The sequence below is a fragment of the Phyllopteryx taeniolatus genome, chromosome 16 (genome assembly GCF_024500385.1).
Source record: "Phyllopteryx taeniolatus isolate TA_2022b chromosome 16, UOR_Ptae_1.2, whole genome shotgun sequence".
NCBI classification, from domain to species: Eukaryota; Metazoa; Chordata; class Actinopteri; order Syngnathiformes; family Syngnathidae; genus Phyllopteryx; species Phyllopteryx taeniolatus.
The window spans coordinates 941,038-958,637 of NC_084517.1; the positions used below are offsets into that span (position 1 = coordinate 941,038).

The 17,600-nt window shown below is 39.6% G+C and overlaps 2 protein-coding genes across 10 annotated transcripts in view; both read right to left on the reverse strand.

The window, feature by feature from the left end:
• Positions 1–17,600, reverse strand: part of hoxb3a (homeobox B3a) — a 94,755-nt gene that overhangs the window by 50,237 nt on the left and 26,918 nt on the right. For 4 of the 9 annotated variants that reach the window (XM_061748413.1, XM_061748411.1, XM_061748414.1 and 1 more), the window contains exons 2-3: positions 13,427–13,624; positions 3,514–3,796 (exon numbers count right to left, since the gene is read on the reverse strand). In XM_061748413.1, coding sequence (XP_061604397.1) covers positions 3,514–3,530 — 17 coding nt within the window. In that variant the 5' untranslated portion in view covers positions 3,531–3,796; positions 13,427–13,624. Of the gene's footprint in view, positions 1–3,513; positions 3,797–13,426; positions 13,625–13,713; positions 15,607–17,600 lie in introns of those variants that run through there. The other 5 variants (XM_061748416.1, XM_061748410.1, XM_061748415.1 and 2 more) reach the window with 4 other exon arrangements.
• Positions 5,659–10,915, reverse strand: LOC133465521 (homeobox protein Hox-B4a-like). Its single transcript, XM_061748423.1, has 2 exons — positions 8,841–10,915; positions 5,659–7,114 (listed from the first exon to the last, which is right to left on the reverse strand). The coding sequence occupies exons 1-2, from the start codon at positions 9,232–9,234 to the stop codon at positions 6,870–6,872; spliced, it is 639 nt and encodes a 212-aa protein (XP_061604407.1). The 5' UTR covers positions 9,235–10,915; the 3' UTR covers positions 5,659–6,869.

Genomic DNA, 17,600 nt, shown 5'->3' on the forward strand with positions numbered 1-17,600 from the left:
CAGTGGGTACGGAAAGTTTTCAGACACCCTCAAATTTTTCACTCTTTGTTACATTGCAGCCATTTGCTAAAATCATTTAAGTTCATTTTTTCCTCATTAATGTACACACAGCACCCCATATTGACAGAAAAAAACAGAATTGTTGAAATTTTAGCTGATTTATGGCTGATACACAGCCATAAGTATTCAGACCCTTTGCTGTGACACTCATATATTTAACTTGGGTGCTGTCCATTTCTTCATCCTTGAGATGGCTCTACACTTTCATTGGAGTCCAGCTGTGTTTGATTATACTGATTGGACTTGATGAGGAAAGCCACACCCCTGTCTATATAAGACCTTACAGCTCAGTGCATGTCAGAGCAAATGAGAAACATGAGGTCAAAGGAACTGCCTGAAGAGCTCAGAAACAGAATTGTGGCAAGGCACAGATCTGGCCGAGGTTACAAAAAAATATTCTGCTGCACTTTACGTTCCTAACAGCACAGTGGCCTCCATAATCAATAAATGGAAGACGTTTGGGACGACCCGAACCCTTCCTAAAGCTGGCCGTCCGGCCAAACTTCACAATTGGGAGAGAAGAACCTTGGTGAGAGAGGTAGAGAAGAACCCAAAGAGGCTGTGGCTGAGCTCCAGAGATGCAGTCGGGAGATGGGCAAAAGTTCTAGAAAGTCAACCATCACTGCAGTCCTCCACCAGTCGGGGCTTTATGGCAGAGTAGCTCGACGGAAGCCTCTCCTCACTCCAAGACACATGAAAGCTCGCATGGAGTTTGCTAAAAAACACCTGAAGGACTGCAAGATGGTGAGAAATAAGATTCTCTGGTCTGATGAGACCAAGATAGAAATTGTTGGCTTTAATTTTAAGTGACATATGTGGAGAAAACCAGGCACTGCTCATCACCTGTCCCAAACAGTCCCAACAGTGAAGCATGCTGGTGGCAGCATGTTGCTGTGGGAGTGATTTTCAGCTGCAGGGACAGGACGACTTATTGCAATCGAAGGAGAGATGAATGCAGCCAAGTACAGGGATATCCTGGACGAAAACCTTCTCCAGAGTGCTCAGAACCTCAGACTGGGCCGAAGGTTCACCTTCAAACAAGACAATGACCCTAAGCACACAGCTAAAATACAGAAGGAGTGGCTTCAGAACAACTCCGTGACTGTTCTTGAATGGTCCAGGCAGAGCCCTGACTTAAACCCAATTGAGCATCTCTGGAAAGACCTGAAAATGGCTGCCCACCGACATTCACCATCCATCCTGACAGAACTGGAGAGGATCTGCAAGGAGGAATGGCAGACGATCCCCAAATCCAGGTGTGAAAAACTTGTTGCATCATTCCCAAAAAGATGTATGCCTGTATTAGCTCAAAAGGGTGCTTCTACTAAATACTGAACAAAGGGTCTGAATATTTATGGCTGTGTGATATTTCAGTTTTTCTTTTTTAATAAATCTGCCAAAATTTCAACAATTCCGTTTTTTTCTGTCAATATGGAGTGCTGTGTGTACATTAATGTAAAAATGAACTTAAATGATTTTAGCAAATGGCTGCAATATAAAAAAAGAGTGAAACATTTAAGGGGGTCTGAATACTTTCCGTACCCACTGTATACTCGATGCAGCACAGTTAGTGAAAATAAATTCGAGTTATTGGCAAAACATCTGGCCACTGCTGTACACTCAACATCAGGATGATGATCTTGTTTATGTTTTTCTTTTATCATAAACTTGTCTAAAAACCCATTTTTTTCATTCATTGTCTTTCAACACAGCATATACTTTGCATTATGCTTAATTGTCTTACATGTATGTTTCATGGTTGATTTCTATTTATGTGCAGCAACTTATTTTACCTGCAGTTGTTTTTAAAGTGGTAAATAAATAAAATTGAATTGAGCTCTCTCTCTCTCTCTCTCTCTCTCTCTCTCTCTCTCTCTCTCTCTCTCTCTCTCTATATATATATATATATATATATATATACCACATTTGTCTATTTTTTTTTATCAAGCGTATTTCTGTGCCAGTGAATCGTCATCAATCTAGCTGTTTAACTGTGACCTGAATCTGACCCCTCCAAAGGTGACTGGCTTCCATGGCAGTTTGTCTCTGACCGCCCGTGGTTTACAGTGCCCTAAACCCGGCATGTTATGACTAAGGGGCCGGGGGGCTTGGGAGGTCTGGGAATGTCCGAATGAGCGGAGGATGCAGAGCCCTTGCGAGGTCAATGCGGGTAACATAGGGAGGGGGATAACCACAGGTCAGCCTCTTGATTCAGAGTCACTCGACCTCATCGGTCAGAAAAACGTGTCCTCTGTTTGAACCCATTTTGTCCGCAGCCCCTGTACAATCATCAATCCACAACTCACTGTGCTGCCAGCATATTTTTCCATTTGTTTCTCTCACTTCTCTGAGCATTGAATTGAGCCGTGGCTTCAATCCCCTAAAGACAGATCAGGGCTTCTGCCCTTTTATTTTTAATTCTTGTCAGATTGATTTCTTCTAGGGTCAAGCAGCAACTCTGCTCAAAAGATAACAGAGGCCGAAGAAAGCCAGTCCTGCGATCGTTTGCAGCCGTTTAAAAAAAATAAAAATACAATATTTTTTTCTAAACTTGCTTGTTATTTAGGGCTGTCAATATTAAAGCGTTAAAGCATGATTAATCACACAAAAATTATGGAATGAATCATGTATTAACTCAGATTAATTATTATTATTATTATATTATTATTAATTATTTTGACCACACAAGCTCATTTACCTTAACCGCAGATGGATATTTGAAAGGTGTCACAGATTGCTATTAGGTCAGTGATCAGGTAAATTTTTACGCCAGTGCAAACATAAGTGATGCGACTCCGAAAGGTTTGCTCTGGGGCAAATTTTGCTTCAAAAGTAACCCCAATGGGACTTTCGATAAAACAAAAGGTCATTTGCATCAAGTGCAGCGCTGTACTCTCTATTCATTGAAGCACAACAATTTTAAAATACCATTTCAAAGAAAAATGTGGTATTATGCGTGGTATATTTGCCGCCTGTGATAAATCGCGATTAATCAAAATTCAAAGTGTGTATATATAAACAATACATCAAATTCACATTAACATAGGCACTAAGTGGCATATATTTATGCAATAAAACAGATCTTCAATCACCTGCAGGCCCAGTGAGTGTCAAACAAATATATAAGTGATGCTTTTGACGCAAAGGTGGGTGGAACATGTTACATAAATACTGAATAGAAATAAAACAAACAAACAGGCCGTCAACTGTGCCACACACACACACACACACATGTGTGCACACACACACACACACACACACACATACACACACACACACACACACTCCTCCAAAAGTTCCATTGAAAAAAAAATAGCCCAAATCCCCCACAGCCATTCTTCTGATCCTACCAAATGACCAGAGGGCAATAAAACCATTAAAACGCCACACTGAACAACCGAGAAAGCCAAAATACAAGAGCGGAGATGTTAAAATGGAATTTCCAGGCCTTACCTTGCAAAGCACCTCATTTTGCAAACTCTCAGCCATCTTCTTGAGTTCCCTATCTGTGTCTTCTTTCAAATGAGAAGGAAAACTGTTTTTCTTTCTTATACTCTCGAAGGGCGTAAAAAATAGCCTCTGAATGGGTGGGTAGAAAAAAGTGTTCTTTCTTGAGTGTTAAGTGTGTGTTGGAGGAGGGGGTTGTTTTCCAAGATGTTTTCTTTCTCTTTTCTTCTGCTCCTCTGTTCCTTGGCCCCTCGCACCTCCTGACAGAAGGGGCCTGCATGGTAGGAGGCTGCGAGACGACAATAGAAAAAGAAGAAGGTTTAAGAATAACAAGTGATTAATGATTATTTCTTGTATAATTTTCACATTTTTCTTGCAGGAGCCGTCCTCTCTCTCCTGTTTCCACAGTAATGGTGGTGAACTTTTCACAGGCCGAGGGCATCCTCACAAAAATATTCCCACATTTAATGCAACAGAAGGTCCGGCTGATAGCGGGGTGACAACTAAAGCTAAAGCTTCAATGGATCTAATTGCGTTATGGGTGTGCCATAACACAGATGATAATTTATTTTCAGCTTGAATAAAATACTGAGGGGCAGGATTGTGAGAATATATTTTGACAATATGGCAGGGTGTATTTTAAACGTAAAAATAAAATGAGGTACGATTACAACAAGTAGAATGAGTTAAAAAGTATTTTAAGCAAATTGCTACTGTTATTTAGGAGCATTCAATTCGTGTTTAATTGTCACACATCCATAAAAGATAAAGGTGCATAAAACGGCAATACAAGTACACTGGGAGGTAGTAGGGGGGAGACTACTCGATTTTTGGTTGCATATGATTAAAATGTCATAAACTGGTGTAATTTCCCCCTTTTCCTCGAAAATAATAAAATAATATAAGTTAATACATTTCAATCATGTGCAACCGACATATCCTAATTAAGTACTGTAAATTAAAAGGACTTTTTAAAAATTATATATGCAAACCTATTCTCATATGTTTTGTTGCCCATTCTCGATATGTTTGAACACATGTATGCGTGCTGTTTGATACAGGGCGTGTTTTTTTTTTACGGTGAAATAGGCTTTCATATATGGAAGAAAATAGATAAATGGGCAAGGGGAGTCTGTTTGGCAAGGGGCCCGGGGAGAAATCAGCCAACATGTAATGGGGAATCTTCTCTGGGCCGAGGAATACGAGTGGACCAATTTGGGGGGCACATTTTTAGTTTAAAGTTCATCGAGAGGAATTCTATTTTCTCGCCCCGCACCCTCTCTTGCTCTTTATTTTTCGATACCTGCTCTAGAAGAAAATGAAAATTAATACAGGCGCCGAGCCTTACAAAAGAAGTCATCCGTCTTGTTGATTATCTATTTGCTTGTCAGGGTTTGAGCTATGGTGCCGACCCTCTCCCTTTTTACATTATAGAGGGAAAAACACACGCGCACACAACACTTAAACTGGGAATGAGAACAAACAGTTGTGCAGAAATTATATTCATTAACACATTGAAAGCCCAAAACCAAATTCTTTTTTATAATGATCCTGCAGATGGAAATGGAAGGAGTGGGTCGGACCGGTTCAGTGTGTCAATGTGCTGCACACTGCCGTTAAATTAAAGAGAGAAGGGGTAAAACAAAGGGACAGTTTGTGATTTAAAACGAGATTTCAGGACGTAATGTATCAAGATCACTAGCGGCAAGGCAAAATTAATTAGCGTGACCAGCTGATAACTCAAAACAACTCGTTTTTTTAGGTTTGTTGGGAACATTGAAATCAAATGGAACAATGCATTGCATGTACTTTATACACGCACAGTATTTCAGCATTGCATTTGTTTGAGATGACAGCTATCAAGGCGAAAGTGGAGTATTTCGCATTTTTAAAACCGATATGAAATAATAATCAGTACACAGTATCAGCAAAAACACACCAAAAAAGTCTAAAATTTGATCATCATCGGTTGCACATGATTATAAGTTTGTGAACTGATGTAATTTTCCCGTCTTTTCCTCGAAAATAATCAAACGATATATGTTAAACACATTTTTAATCATATGCAACCGATGTACATGTTTGAATTAATTAATTTGAAATGACTTTTTATCAATTCTGAGAGGAAAATAGAGAATATTGGGAAACAACTTATTTTCAGACAAGAATTTATTCTGTATGTATTGATTATTTACAAATCATTGCAAGATAAGAATAGCATACGAACACAGATGAGCAACTTCGATCCATGAGGTAATAAGATCAACACCTTTATTATTATTATTATTATTACCAACACCAACGTTAGAAACAGATCTTTGGAATATAAATAAAATAGCATGCATTAAAAAAAACACTTGGGATAAGCAGCATAATGAAAGGGGAGGGGACAGACAAAGTATGTGCGCATTTTATATAACAACGTAATACCCAAAATAAGAATGCCTGAAAATGCGCCACTTCATTAAACGAAAAGTGCAGCTGAGGTAATATTGTGTAGCGCTGTATTTGTAGTGCATACTTGGTTTATATTGCGAATAAGCATCTTTATGGGCCTCTCAATAAACACTGTTTAACTAATACCTATATAACTTATCCTACCCATGCCTCAAGCAGTTTGTGTTAAATATCAGCAAATAGCACTCCATTTCAGTCTCGGTATCAAAAAGTAAGTATTTTTTTTATCAATACTGTGAATTGAAAATGTTATTAAACGTTTAAGAAATCTCTATTTGGTCAATAAATACCATACACGTTTTAAACGTTCGACTAATAAACCTTTTTTTTCACTATGGAAGAGTTAGTTGCATTTGTGCGGGAAAGAAGGTCAGATATTTCATGTTTTTGTATATTCACATAGTGTGACATATCTTGATGTAAAGATAGTTCCATTACGTGGCTGGATAGGTCCGGGCTGGTAGTTTGGCAAAACCACAGGCCTAAACGCCAGAACCATGTTTAATCTAATCACCCATTCAGACAGCTTTGTACCCACAGAATGAACATGACAAATTTGGGTTATTAAAGATGAAAACTGGGAAACAATTTATTTCTCTTGGAACAGGAAAAGAAAACTCACATGATTGTTTTGCTATTGAATTAAATTCAGGGTGAAAGTGGATTATACACAAAATGTTTTGGACAATGGGCATTTGAGGTGGGACATCATCGTTTTGTGTTTTCTTTCAGTCAAGCTTTTTATCGAGAAGATAAACAGGCTAAACAGGCTTAAGTCAGTAATGGTTATTCCAGTCCACAGTTTTTATCTACAGCTTTGTTGTTTTGGATGGCAGAAATGCAACAAAGAGCAGATGGGCTCGTTTTCTAGGTGGTCAGGTGGAGCCAGTTAAAGCTTGGGCGCTTCAGTTATTCCCAGACCGGACTTTGGTGTTGGGCAATTTGTGATCCTTCTTCCATTTCATTCGTCGGTTCTGGAACCAGATTTTGATCTGGCGCTCTGACAGACACAGTGTGTGTGCTATCTCCACCCTGTGCCTGCGCGTCAGGTATCGGTTGTAGTGGAACTCCTTCTCAAGCTCCAGAACCTGCTGGCGGGTGTAAGCTGTCCGAGAGCGCTTTGGCTCGTCTCCTGTGTAGTTTGAACTCACTGTGAGAGAACAAATTAACATGTTACTATATTTACAACAACAAATATTACTACAACTACTGCTACTACTACTACTACTACTACTATTACTACTACTACTATTACTACTACTACTACTACTACTACTAATAATAATAATAATAATAATAATAAGAAGAAGAAGAAGAAGAAGAAGAAGAAGAATAGTAATAATAATAAGTATTATTATTGTGGTGAATTGAGCTCCCCAGATGCATCCGCAGTCGCCCCATGCTTCTTTTGGGATAAAAAATAACTCAATTTGGGTTAATTTGAACCCAATTACTGGGTCAAAAAGGGACCGACCGCCACTTTGGTTAATTTCACCCAAAAATTAGGCTATTAATTTCACCCAATTTCTTGGGTTATTCATTTGACCCAAGTGATGGTCGGTCGCTTTTTGACCCCACTTCTTGGGTTGAATGAGAAACCCAAATTGGGTGAATTAAAATAACCCAACATTGTAGCTGTTGTTTCATACATTATGAAACACAGAGACTAAAGTTTACAAGTGGTGAAATGATATATACTACAAATGTTGAGTTATATTGACTACAATGTATAAGTTCACTGCAAAAAAAATGAAATAATTGAACACAGATACATTCAAAAAGGTTTGACCATTGTCTACTTAAAAAAAGGCAACAAAGTGACAATAAGTATACAAGTGTGTGCTTGCTGCAGCATGTGATGGGTTAAATGCAGAGGAGGAAATCCGTATTATGAAAATAAATGTGCGAATTTGTGAAGGTTGAAATATTACGATTCTTAATAATAATATAAATAATATAATTGGTCACGATATTATTTCAATTAATTTAAAAAAATGCTTCTGTCTAGACAATGTTACATGCATGTGGTCACGTGCTCTTTAATGCCCCCTAGCAAGCAGAACCCGCACCGCCACCCCAACCCGACACAGGGACAAAAGATGCAGTGATTTGATCCGAAAATGAAGGTCAAAGGTACATTTGGTGGTGGAGACCTGCGCCACGATGTACCTGTACTTCGGAATGAGAGATATGTTGATGGGCCAAACATAAGCGCCTCAAATGCCTGCCTTGTATAACAGAGAAGGCGTAAAGGTGGGGGGCGCTATCGTGATTGAATAAAGCTGAACAAGAAATTTGTTTAACATCACATTATATATGCGCTGTGTCCAACATGCACGTGGAGACAATACTGGCTAAAATTGTATTTACATCCTCGAGCGAACAAACAGCGTACAGCCAACCAGGCAACAACAACACTGAAAAGATAAAATAGATTGAGGTATTTGCGTTTGCATTAGTGTTTTACAGCGGGCTCCATAAACAGGAATATTTCAGCTGCCATAAAACTTCCCCTTCCCCGAAATATGGAGTGGGGAAGAAAGGCTCGACAGTGTGGAGCGCACAGTTTATACAAACCTACCACTTAAAATCAAATTACCACAGCATAAAACCTAACTTATGAGTTCCGTGTGGCTTGTCATAAAGCAAGGACTCGAGCCTGCGATCGGACTTCAAAAGGCACTTCGGCGTAGAGGTGTAATAAAAATTTATGGCGGGTGTAATTATGTTGGCCGCGCAAACAGACGATCGTAAATCTCGAAGGACTACTAGTCGAAGTCGAACCGAGAGGAAGCCGTAGATTGTGACGGCGTGGAGCGAGGGGGATGGGGGGAGGGGGGGGGGGGGGTAGAAGGAAGTTAGTACGCGACACTTACCAATGTTTACATGAACTTTCTTCATCCACGGATACACCACGGGGTCATTTTGAGTGTTTGGACTGGGAGGTGGCTGCTCACTCGGAGGCGGGCTGGGTATCACCGAGTCCCGGCGATGCTCCGGGATAGGGTGCGTTTCTACGCCAATCGGGGGAATGACGAGGACGCGAGTGGACATCACCACCGAGGCGGGCTGACACTGTGCGTACTGCGGCTCCGCTCGCTGCCGGCGATGCTGGGGATTCTTCAGAGTAGCGTCCGCTTGAAAGGCGGCGGACTCATGCCGATGGGAGCCCAAATAGTCCGGGGAGTTGCTGGGTAGATAGTCGCTATGTGAGTACTCCTCGCAGGGTGGGAATTTGGGGTCCACGTAGTTGAGCAAATAGGAGCTCATGACCGTTAATGCCACTCTTTATGTGGAATTGAATCTAATAAAGAACGAACATTTACATCTCATCCCTTTAGTCGTCGCTCATTCCTGTTCCGATGAATCCTCCTACTTTTCTGTCAAGTGAACAAAGTTAAGAGGGCACGTGACTACAGCGAGCCAATGGCACGGACGCGCTGTGGACGAGGAAATGAGATTATGGGTACATACGACCCCCGCACGCGCACCGTCGTAAGGTCTGGTTTTGTGTGCACTCACAAGCAGGTCTTGCCAATCCTGTCTCGTCTCCCTCCCCGCTCGCCACCTTTCGCTTGCTGCCCCAAAAGTAGCCGGAGGCATAACAATAACAGACCCGTTGTGCTCAAATGAAATCACGAGTTGCAAATTGTTGCTTCTCATCAACTTGACCAAAGCAGAAATGAAATGTGTGCCGCAAAGAATTCCTTGATTACTAATTGCCTGTAGAGATTGATAATCAATTTCAAAATAATTCATTCTTTTTATATCCTGTGCTTAATTTCATCATATACATCGTTTGCACATAATTAAAATGGGGTATGATGCAATTTTTTCCCCTCTTCTCCTTCAAAATAATAACATATTATGCGTCAGTTCAACACATTTCAATCTTGTGCAACCGACATGTTCGAATTAAGTCGATTCAAATGACTTTTTTGCCGGTGTAAGTCAGTGATGATGTGTCAGAAGGAAAATGCCTAGTGGACTGTTGTGCTGCCGTGTCACACATATCTATATCTAGTTTGAGATCGATAGAAAATTCACAAGCAGACCTTTCCATTAGCAACAAACGCGTTTGTTCCACATTTAACTGCAACACTTAAATACTGCAACGGTTTAATTTTGCGCACACACACATGCACACACATTTTAGTACCAATGACATGGTCATTCCACATCTCAGTTCAATGTCAACAAAGCTGCCTTCCCGCCCACACCTCCACTCGGAAGATTTTGCCCTTGGACAATTAACATTTCAATTAATACAGCGTCATAAATGGCCTGAATCTGAATGCACACTATATGGTCGTGTAGATTGATATCGTAATCATACGATACCAACACTGCAAAAGTCATTTTAGAATTTTAGAATTTACTTAATCGAACATGTACATCGGGTGCACATGATTACAATGAAATTAACATTTTATTTGATTTGTTTTTAAGTTTATACAATACTAATAATAAGACGACATATGCTGTAGGAACATCAATAATTGCAGAATGTAGCAAACAGTTTTAATGTGGCTCCAAATGCTATTTCATTTTACATGATGGAGACATCCAACTCCTTTGTTTCAAGAAAATGTACTGTTCAGAACTACACCCCAACACGTGCGCGCCACACAAGCACACACCAATCCCTCCAGATGAGCAGTACAGACGACCGCATTATTTTTCGACTCGACAAATCATTAATAGAGTTAGTCCAGGTCTACTAGGGGATGGCCTTTGGAATGGTTAAATGGTGTATCATCGAAAAAGTCTAAAAAGAACAAAAAGAACAAAAACTGACCAACAATTGGAAGGATTTTTTTTAAAATGCTGGACAAATATCATTGATAACTTTCACTTGAGGCCTATTTATCTGCATCTAAAGGCCTCTTTTGCCATTCTCACATTGTTGTGTCCATCGGTGCCGTCGTGTATGAATCTACTATATACTCCCCTAGAAGCGAATTTGTGATTGCTTTTAAGATTTGGACACAAATCCGGATCTACAGGGTAGATATAGAAGACAGAGTCTCTCATGCAGGTTTATGCAGTGTATTGCTTATAGGCTCAGTCTTCACTTGAGGCACTTAAGTGTACACTTTTTGTACTTCTACTGTCTAAAGAGACTGTGAACCTTTACCACAAGTTGCATGATACTCTGAAAAAATTGCCGGCTTGATCCATCACTTGATGCTATGATTCCTCCTAAACACTCAAGCACAAATAAATCATCAGGTGAGGGTAGAAATTGATGTATGCAGAATTTAATTATGAGAAATGTTACCAGGCCAACAGAATAACCAATAATACGTAACGCAACTATGCAAAGCAATTAATTACCAATAAATAATGTCATTATTAATTCTGTAAGTGTTATTATATTTAGTAATCATAACAAAACATTGTACGTGTTTTAATTATACGTACTACAACAATAATAATATTAATAATAAGGTGACCGACTGGTTAGGACGTCCGCCTCACAATTCTGAAGACCCGGGTTCAAATCCCAGCCCCGCCTGTGTGGAGTTTGCATGTTCTCCCCGTGCCTGTGTGGGTTTTCGCTGGGTACTCCAGTTTTCTACCACATCCCCCCAAAAACCATGCATGCTAGGTTGATTGAAGACTCTAAATTGCCCTAGGTGTGAATGTGAGTACGAATGGTTGTTTTTTTTATATGTGCCCTGCGATTGGCTGGCGACCAGTTCAGGGTGTACCCCGCCTCTTGCCCGAGATCAGCTGGGATAGGCTCCGGCGACCCTAGTGAGAATAAGCGGTACAGAAAATGGATGGATGCATGGATGAATAATAATAATATTTTATTGAACTCAAAAATGAATTCCTAAAACAATGGATTTTTGAAACATTGGCCCATAGAAAATAGTTAAACTCTGTTTGTAAAGTTGAAGAGCCAATGAATAATTGACCCTTTTAAGAAAAGTTAATTGTCAAAGTTAATTTATACTAGCTAATAACTATAAGTTTTGATTGTTCACCTTTCTCTTTCTTTCTTTCTTTCTTTCTTTCTATCTTTTTTGTCTTTCTTTCAGATTGTAATGTAGTCATCGGTGCTTGGTTTTCTTTGTTTGTATTCCATCAATTTGTGTGGGCTATAGGCTGCTCCTGTTCTGTTCCCACATTGATTTTGTGACATTTGATATTGATCCCTTGCTTTGGCAGCATTGCTGTTCTCCGTTTTCTTTAACAGTTGATCATACATCACTAAACTGAACAATAAGCAGCAAGGATTCAAGTTTTTCCATTGTTTCACTGCATCATATATGCCATTCTATTCTATTCTATTCTCAGGTGTGGGCGTATTCAACTTGACCTCTCGCTCTGCCATCAACCCAGGTATCGATCAAGGTGTGTTGAATGTGACTGTGACACTTCCCCTGCCTATGTCAAGTTTGTCAGCAGCAGCCTTTGTTTAGGCTGCACAACGTAGTTCACATGGAGGTCACTGAGTTACCCAAGTCATTCAGAAACACGAGCTTATTTGGTGAACTGAACTAAATACATTCGTTATGCAAACATGAAATTAAGAAAGAAAGAATGGACTGCAATAAACTTATTTAATTACGCCCTCTATTTGTGGGAAAATTGTGGTATTATTGTATTGTATGCTATTAATATAACAGCATTTTATTTTTGTGTGAATATTTGTGTGGAGTAGAAAAATGTGTAATTCAATCATGCAACACGAAAATAAAACAGCATCAAGATATCAATACATTTAGTGAGGCCACATGAAAGGCCACATGATGCTTATAACATCTGTTTTTTAATATTATTATTGTTAATATTATTAAATGAATGTAAATTAATACATGACAGTGAATTGAGACAAAGAGAATAGATCTTATTATTTGCAAAGACTGGTCTTGTCTATGTTATTCAGAGGACAAAGCAGGGGCAACGGTAAATATGAGTAATGCAGTTCTGCGTCTTTGTGTATCGTTCGAAAAATAAACCGAGGCTCATTCCCAGTTCTATTGTTATGCATGTGTGACGGCAAGAATAAGAAAAATGAGACTTTCTCAGGGCATACCATGAATTGGGCCAGTTGGGGAAACAATTAATAACAAGCACAAACCATAGCTGCAAACCTATCTTTGAAAAATTAATAATAATAAATGAAATATAAAACAGTGATATGTAAAACGTGGTTTGTGAAAGTCAAATGATAGGGGATAATGCTAGTTTAATATTTTTTTTATTTTGCAATGACTTTGTGTTATAGAAAATATAATTCGAACTGGTATGTAACACTATTGTGATTGCGCAGGTATAGGTTATTCATAAATCATCTAAAAAAAGGAGAGAGGAGGAGAGATTCTAGAGCGGTTCTGCAGCACGTGGTATCCCCTCCTCTCACCACCTGCACCACCTGATACCCAAGCACGCGCAGGCCCCCACGCCCCCACCCTCCCTCTATACAACAAATTGTTTATAGTATACTCACTCTTCTGTAGCCCTCTGATCCAGCTGCAGTTCCACTTTTAGCCAATTTCCATCATCTTATCATGTCCCATTTTTTTTTTTATTGAACGCGTCATCCTTTTCGTTTCCGTGATCCGCAAAAGCGACTCCGGTGTTCTCACCACGCATTCTCTCCCATCTATTGCGACGCCACGGGCACCCCAAAGTCTCCAGAAGGCGCCTAGAGGGAGAGATGGGAAATCGCTGTAATTTTCCACACAATCAGCCCCTCAAACGCATAAGAAAAAGACGCCACTGCAGACTGATGACCTTGAAATCATCCGGGTGAGGCAAATCCAGGACCATTGCGACACCACTCCCCAAACCCGAAGGTATCGCAGGTCCCTTTGCAGAATTTCCCTGCTATTAATGCAAGCTGTATGGGGCTGAGGGCTGCTGAGAACTGTGTGCTCTCCAAGGCATTGACTCACATTGTGCGTGTGCGTGCGCGCGCGCGCGTGGTCTCAAGTTTTCCTATTAATCTGTCGGTATGGTACACGCTTTGTTAAACGGACGATCCGCGTCATGGTGTGACAACTGACCTACCGTTCACCCCGAGCAAAAGCCCATCTACCCCCCCCCCCCCGTCCCCCACCTCTCTCCAGCCACCCTCCCCCTCTTTCCCTCTTCCGCACCCTTTCTTTCTGCCACTTATCCCATCTCTCTCGCCTACTCCCTCGTTCTGGCATTGTGATTTTCGCTCCCCCCGTCATAGCAAATTGAGTTGGGAGTCATTAATTTGAAGAAAAAAATGGCTGCGGTGGGGGTGGGCTGGTCTTTATATTGCTCTCCAAAACAGATTTTTCTTCTCTTTAGATATCATTTTTCATTTCCTTTTGTCGTGAAACAATTAATGACACAGGATGGTTCAACAATCGAGTAGAACCTTGAGTGTAAATATTTATAACGAACAAAATGTGTTGCAATCAAGCTTCTTTCTAATATAAATATAACTTAGCAGGAGGATTTTGAATTGGAGTTTTAAAAATAAAAAACTTTCATTCGTTTTGATTTGAATCTGCATCTAGATGTTCAAACATTTGGCTTTACATATTTGGCTACATTGATCTTGTTATTATTATTATTTCCTCTAACTGATGCATCGTGCACATTTAATCGCATGTTCGGTAAAAAAATAAAAAATAAAAATCACGATGTTTTTAGGGTTAGCTTGTGAAGTTTTGATGGGACGTGCAGTGTTGTTCATGGTGGGAGGCTTTCATATCAGAGACAGATTTAAAAATAAATCTATGAGCCAAAAAATATTGCGTATTTGCAATTGAATTTGCAGCCAGACTTTAACAAATGTTTGAAAAAATGAAAATTAGCAGCATTATTTTTACAGACACAATATTTGGCCATAAAGAACGCTATTTCCATGAGCGGTTTAGAGAGATCTTATTAGCCATTGTATCTTATTTAAAGGTATACTCATTAAACTACTAAGTATTGCGCAAAAAAAAAGAATTTTCATTTAGGTCTATACCGAAATATTAAATTCAAAATTGTACCAATTAAATGCTCTAAAATTAAAAAGCAACACTGTTCAACAAAATAGTGCTTGTGCATGACTTGATGAAGCCTGCTCAAGTGATAGGTGAAATGTCTTCTAAGACAACCGGAAGGGTCCAGTTGCGATCAATTTAATGTTCTGAGAATGAAATGACCTGGATGAATGAGAATATTCACAGGCTAAAGAATAAGAACAATTAAGTTCAGTCAATTTTTTTATTTAAATTTTTGATTATTTGTTTCATAATCTTCTCTAATTTTAGGTCACATTTATAACGTTTATTGTCTTAAATGTATCTCTGTTACTTTCCTGTTGCTTGTTTACTTGCAAACTCAACTGGTAGCAAACGTGAGTGAATCATGCACGCTGCGATCGTGACATCTATATAACACCCTTATGTGGTTGAAGGACACAGTTTTGGTTCAAACAACGTGCAACAGGAGGCAAAGGGATGAAATAAAATTCGGCACCTCCTGTATGCAAAGTTCCAAAGTCAAGGGAGCTAATGGTGTATTTTAAACCAAGACAATTTTTTTAAAAGATTGTATGATTGTTGTTATTTTTGTTTGTTTGTACAGCGCTTTGAAAGAGTTTTGGCTGTTGTTAATGTGCTGTACAAATAAAGTTGAGTTGAAATGTACAAGTCCTGGTTTGAGGTTCAGAAGTCTCTCCGTCTAAATCATGCGTAACCAACACGTCGTTCGCGATCGACAGGTAGATCTTCATGTCCATCACAGTACATCCCGAGTCATTTTCAAAATAAATTGTAGGCTTAATTTAAAGAAAGGAGAAAAAGTCATATTACGTTTTTTTTCTTGTTATTTTAAATATGTTTTGTTTTTACGTTCACTACTAGGTTTTCGTGAATTTGGATCACCAAATTATGACTTATTAAATTATCTTATAATTTTTCTAATTTTATTTTGAAAGACACAAAAAGGTTTACGCTGCTAGTGTGCCTGTAAACTTCACAGTAGGAGTCGAATCGAACGCTGCGACAAAAAAAAACAAAAAAAAAAAAACAGTGAGGATGTATTAATTCCATCAGGAAATAAGGATAGAGTTTAGATCAAACCTTTTTCAGTCCGATGACATCAGTCTTTCGTCTTCAGTGTGGCTGATACAGTCACTCTTAAGGAGGCTGCCTACCACTGTGTGAAGTAAACTGTGAACGAACTGTGTGTGTGAAGTGAACTAACTATCTAACATAAAATATTAAATACATTAGCCTGACTGTGAAAAATCAGAATGCATTTAGAAGTGTCTGAAAACATTATACAGGAGAAGTGAAGAGAGACAGAACAGGCACTTTCCAATTGCCTCTTCTGTTTTAGTACAATAATTCTACCAATAGATGGTGCTGTTGAAGCGTGCTATTTCTTGCGCAATCTGGGGTGAGGCTGGCTGCTCTCACCCATGTCTTGTAAAGGAAATATGCAAATTCAAATTTTTAATAATGAAGTCATGGACATTTTCCATCCATCCATTTTCCATACTGCTTATCCTCACTAGGGTCACGGGCATGCTGGCGCCTGTCTCAGCTAATTCTGGGCGAGAGGCGGGGTACACCCTGAACTGGTCGCCAGCCAATTGCAGGGCACATAGAGACAAACAATCATTCACACTCACATTCACACCTACGGGTAATTTAGAGTCTTCAGTTAACCTACCATGCATGTTTATGGAATGTGGGAGGAAACCGGAGTACCTGGAGAAAACCCACACAGGCACATGGAGAACATGCAAACCCCACACAGGCGAGGTGGGATTTGCATCCGGCTAACCAGTCGTCCACCGTGCCGCCCGTGGACATTATTTGGTTTAACTAATAATAATAATAATAATAATAATAATAATAATAATAATAATAATAATAATAATAATAATAATAATGTAGTCGGCACGGTGACCGACTGGTTAGCACATCTGCCTCACAGTTCTGACCATGGTTCAAATCCTGGCCCCGCCTGTGTGGAGTTTGCATGTCCTCCCGTGCCTGTGTGGGTTTTCCTCCCACATCCCAAAAACATGTATGTTCGGCTAATTGAAGACTTTAAATTGTCCGTAGGTGTGAATGTGAGTGTGAATGGTTGTTTGTTTATATGTTACCTGCGATTGGCTGGTGACCAGCTCAGGGTGTACCCTGCCTTTCGCTCGAAGATAGCTGGGATAGGCACCAGCGCACCCTGGTGAGGATAAGAAGTGCAGAAAATGGATGGATGGATGGATAATAATATAAACCAAAGAGCAGATAACTAAAATGGAAAATAATGTTATGTAATCATTTTTAGTGCTATTCTATTTTTTTCTCCTCTTCACATACTGGTGAAGCTCTGCCTCCCCTGACTGTACATCCCTTAGAAGGGTCTACATAAAAGACATTCCTATTGATTGGTTATCACTCAGGTTACAGACTTACAGGCAAGCGCTTATACAACCTAACCCAATCGATAGTGAACTCAGGACGAACAAGGAGGAAAAAACGGCTTCCTCTGCAATATAGCCTAGTTTTTAACAAAGCATTCTACATTTTACAGATGACAAAGCTAACTTGGGTGGGTAAACGACAAAAATCTATTAGTATAATAATTCATAATTTTGCTCCCCTTATGAAAATGAATATTGCGACACACAAAAAAACGGA

Excerpts from the sequence above, each read along its gene's own strand:
- LOC133465521 (XM_061748423.1), bottom strand. The coding sequence starts at position 9,234 with ATGAGCTCCTATTTGCTCAACTACGTGGACCCCAAATTCCCACCCTGC. Across the intron at positions 7,115-8,840 it reads GAAAGTTCATGTAAACATTG|TGAGTTCAAACTACACAGGA; the intron begins GTAAGTGTCGCG and ends GTTCTCTCACAG.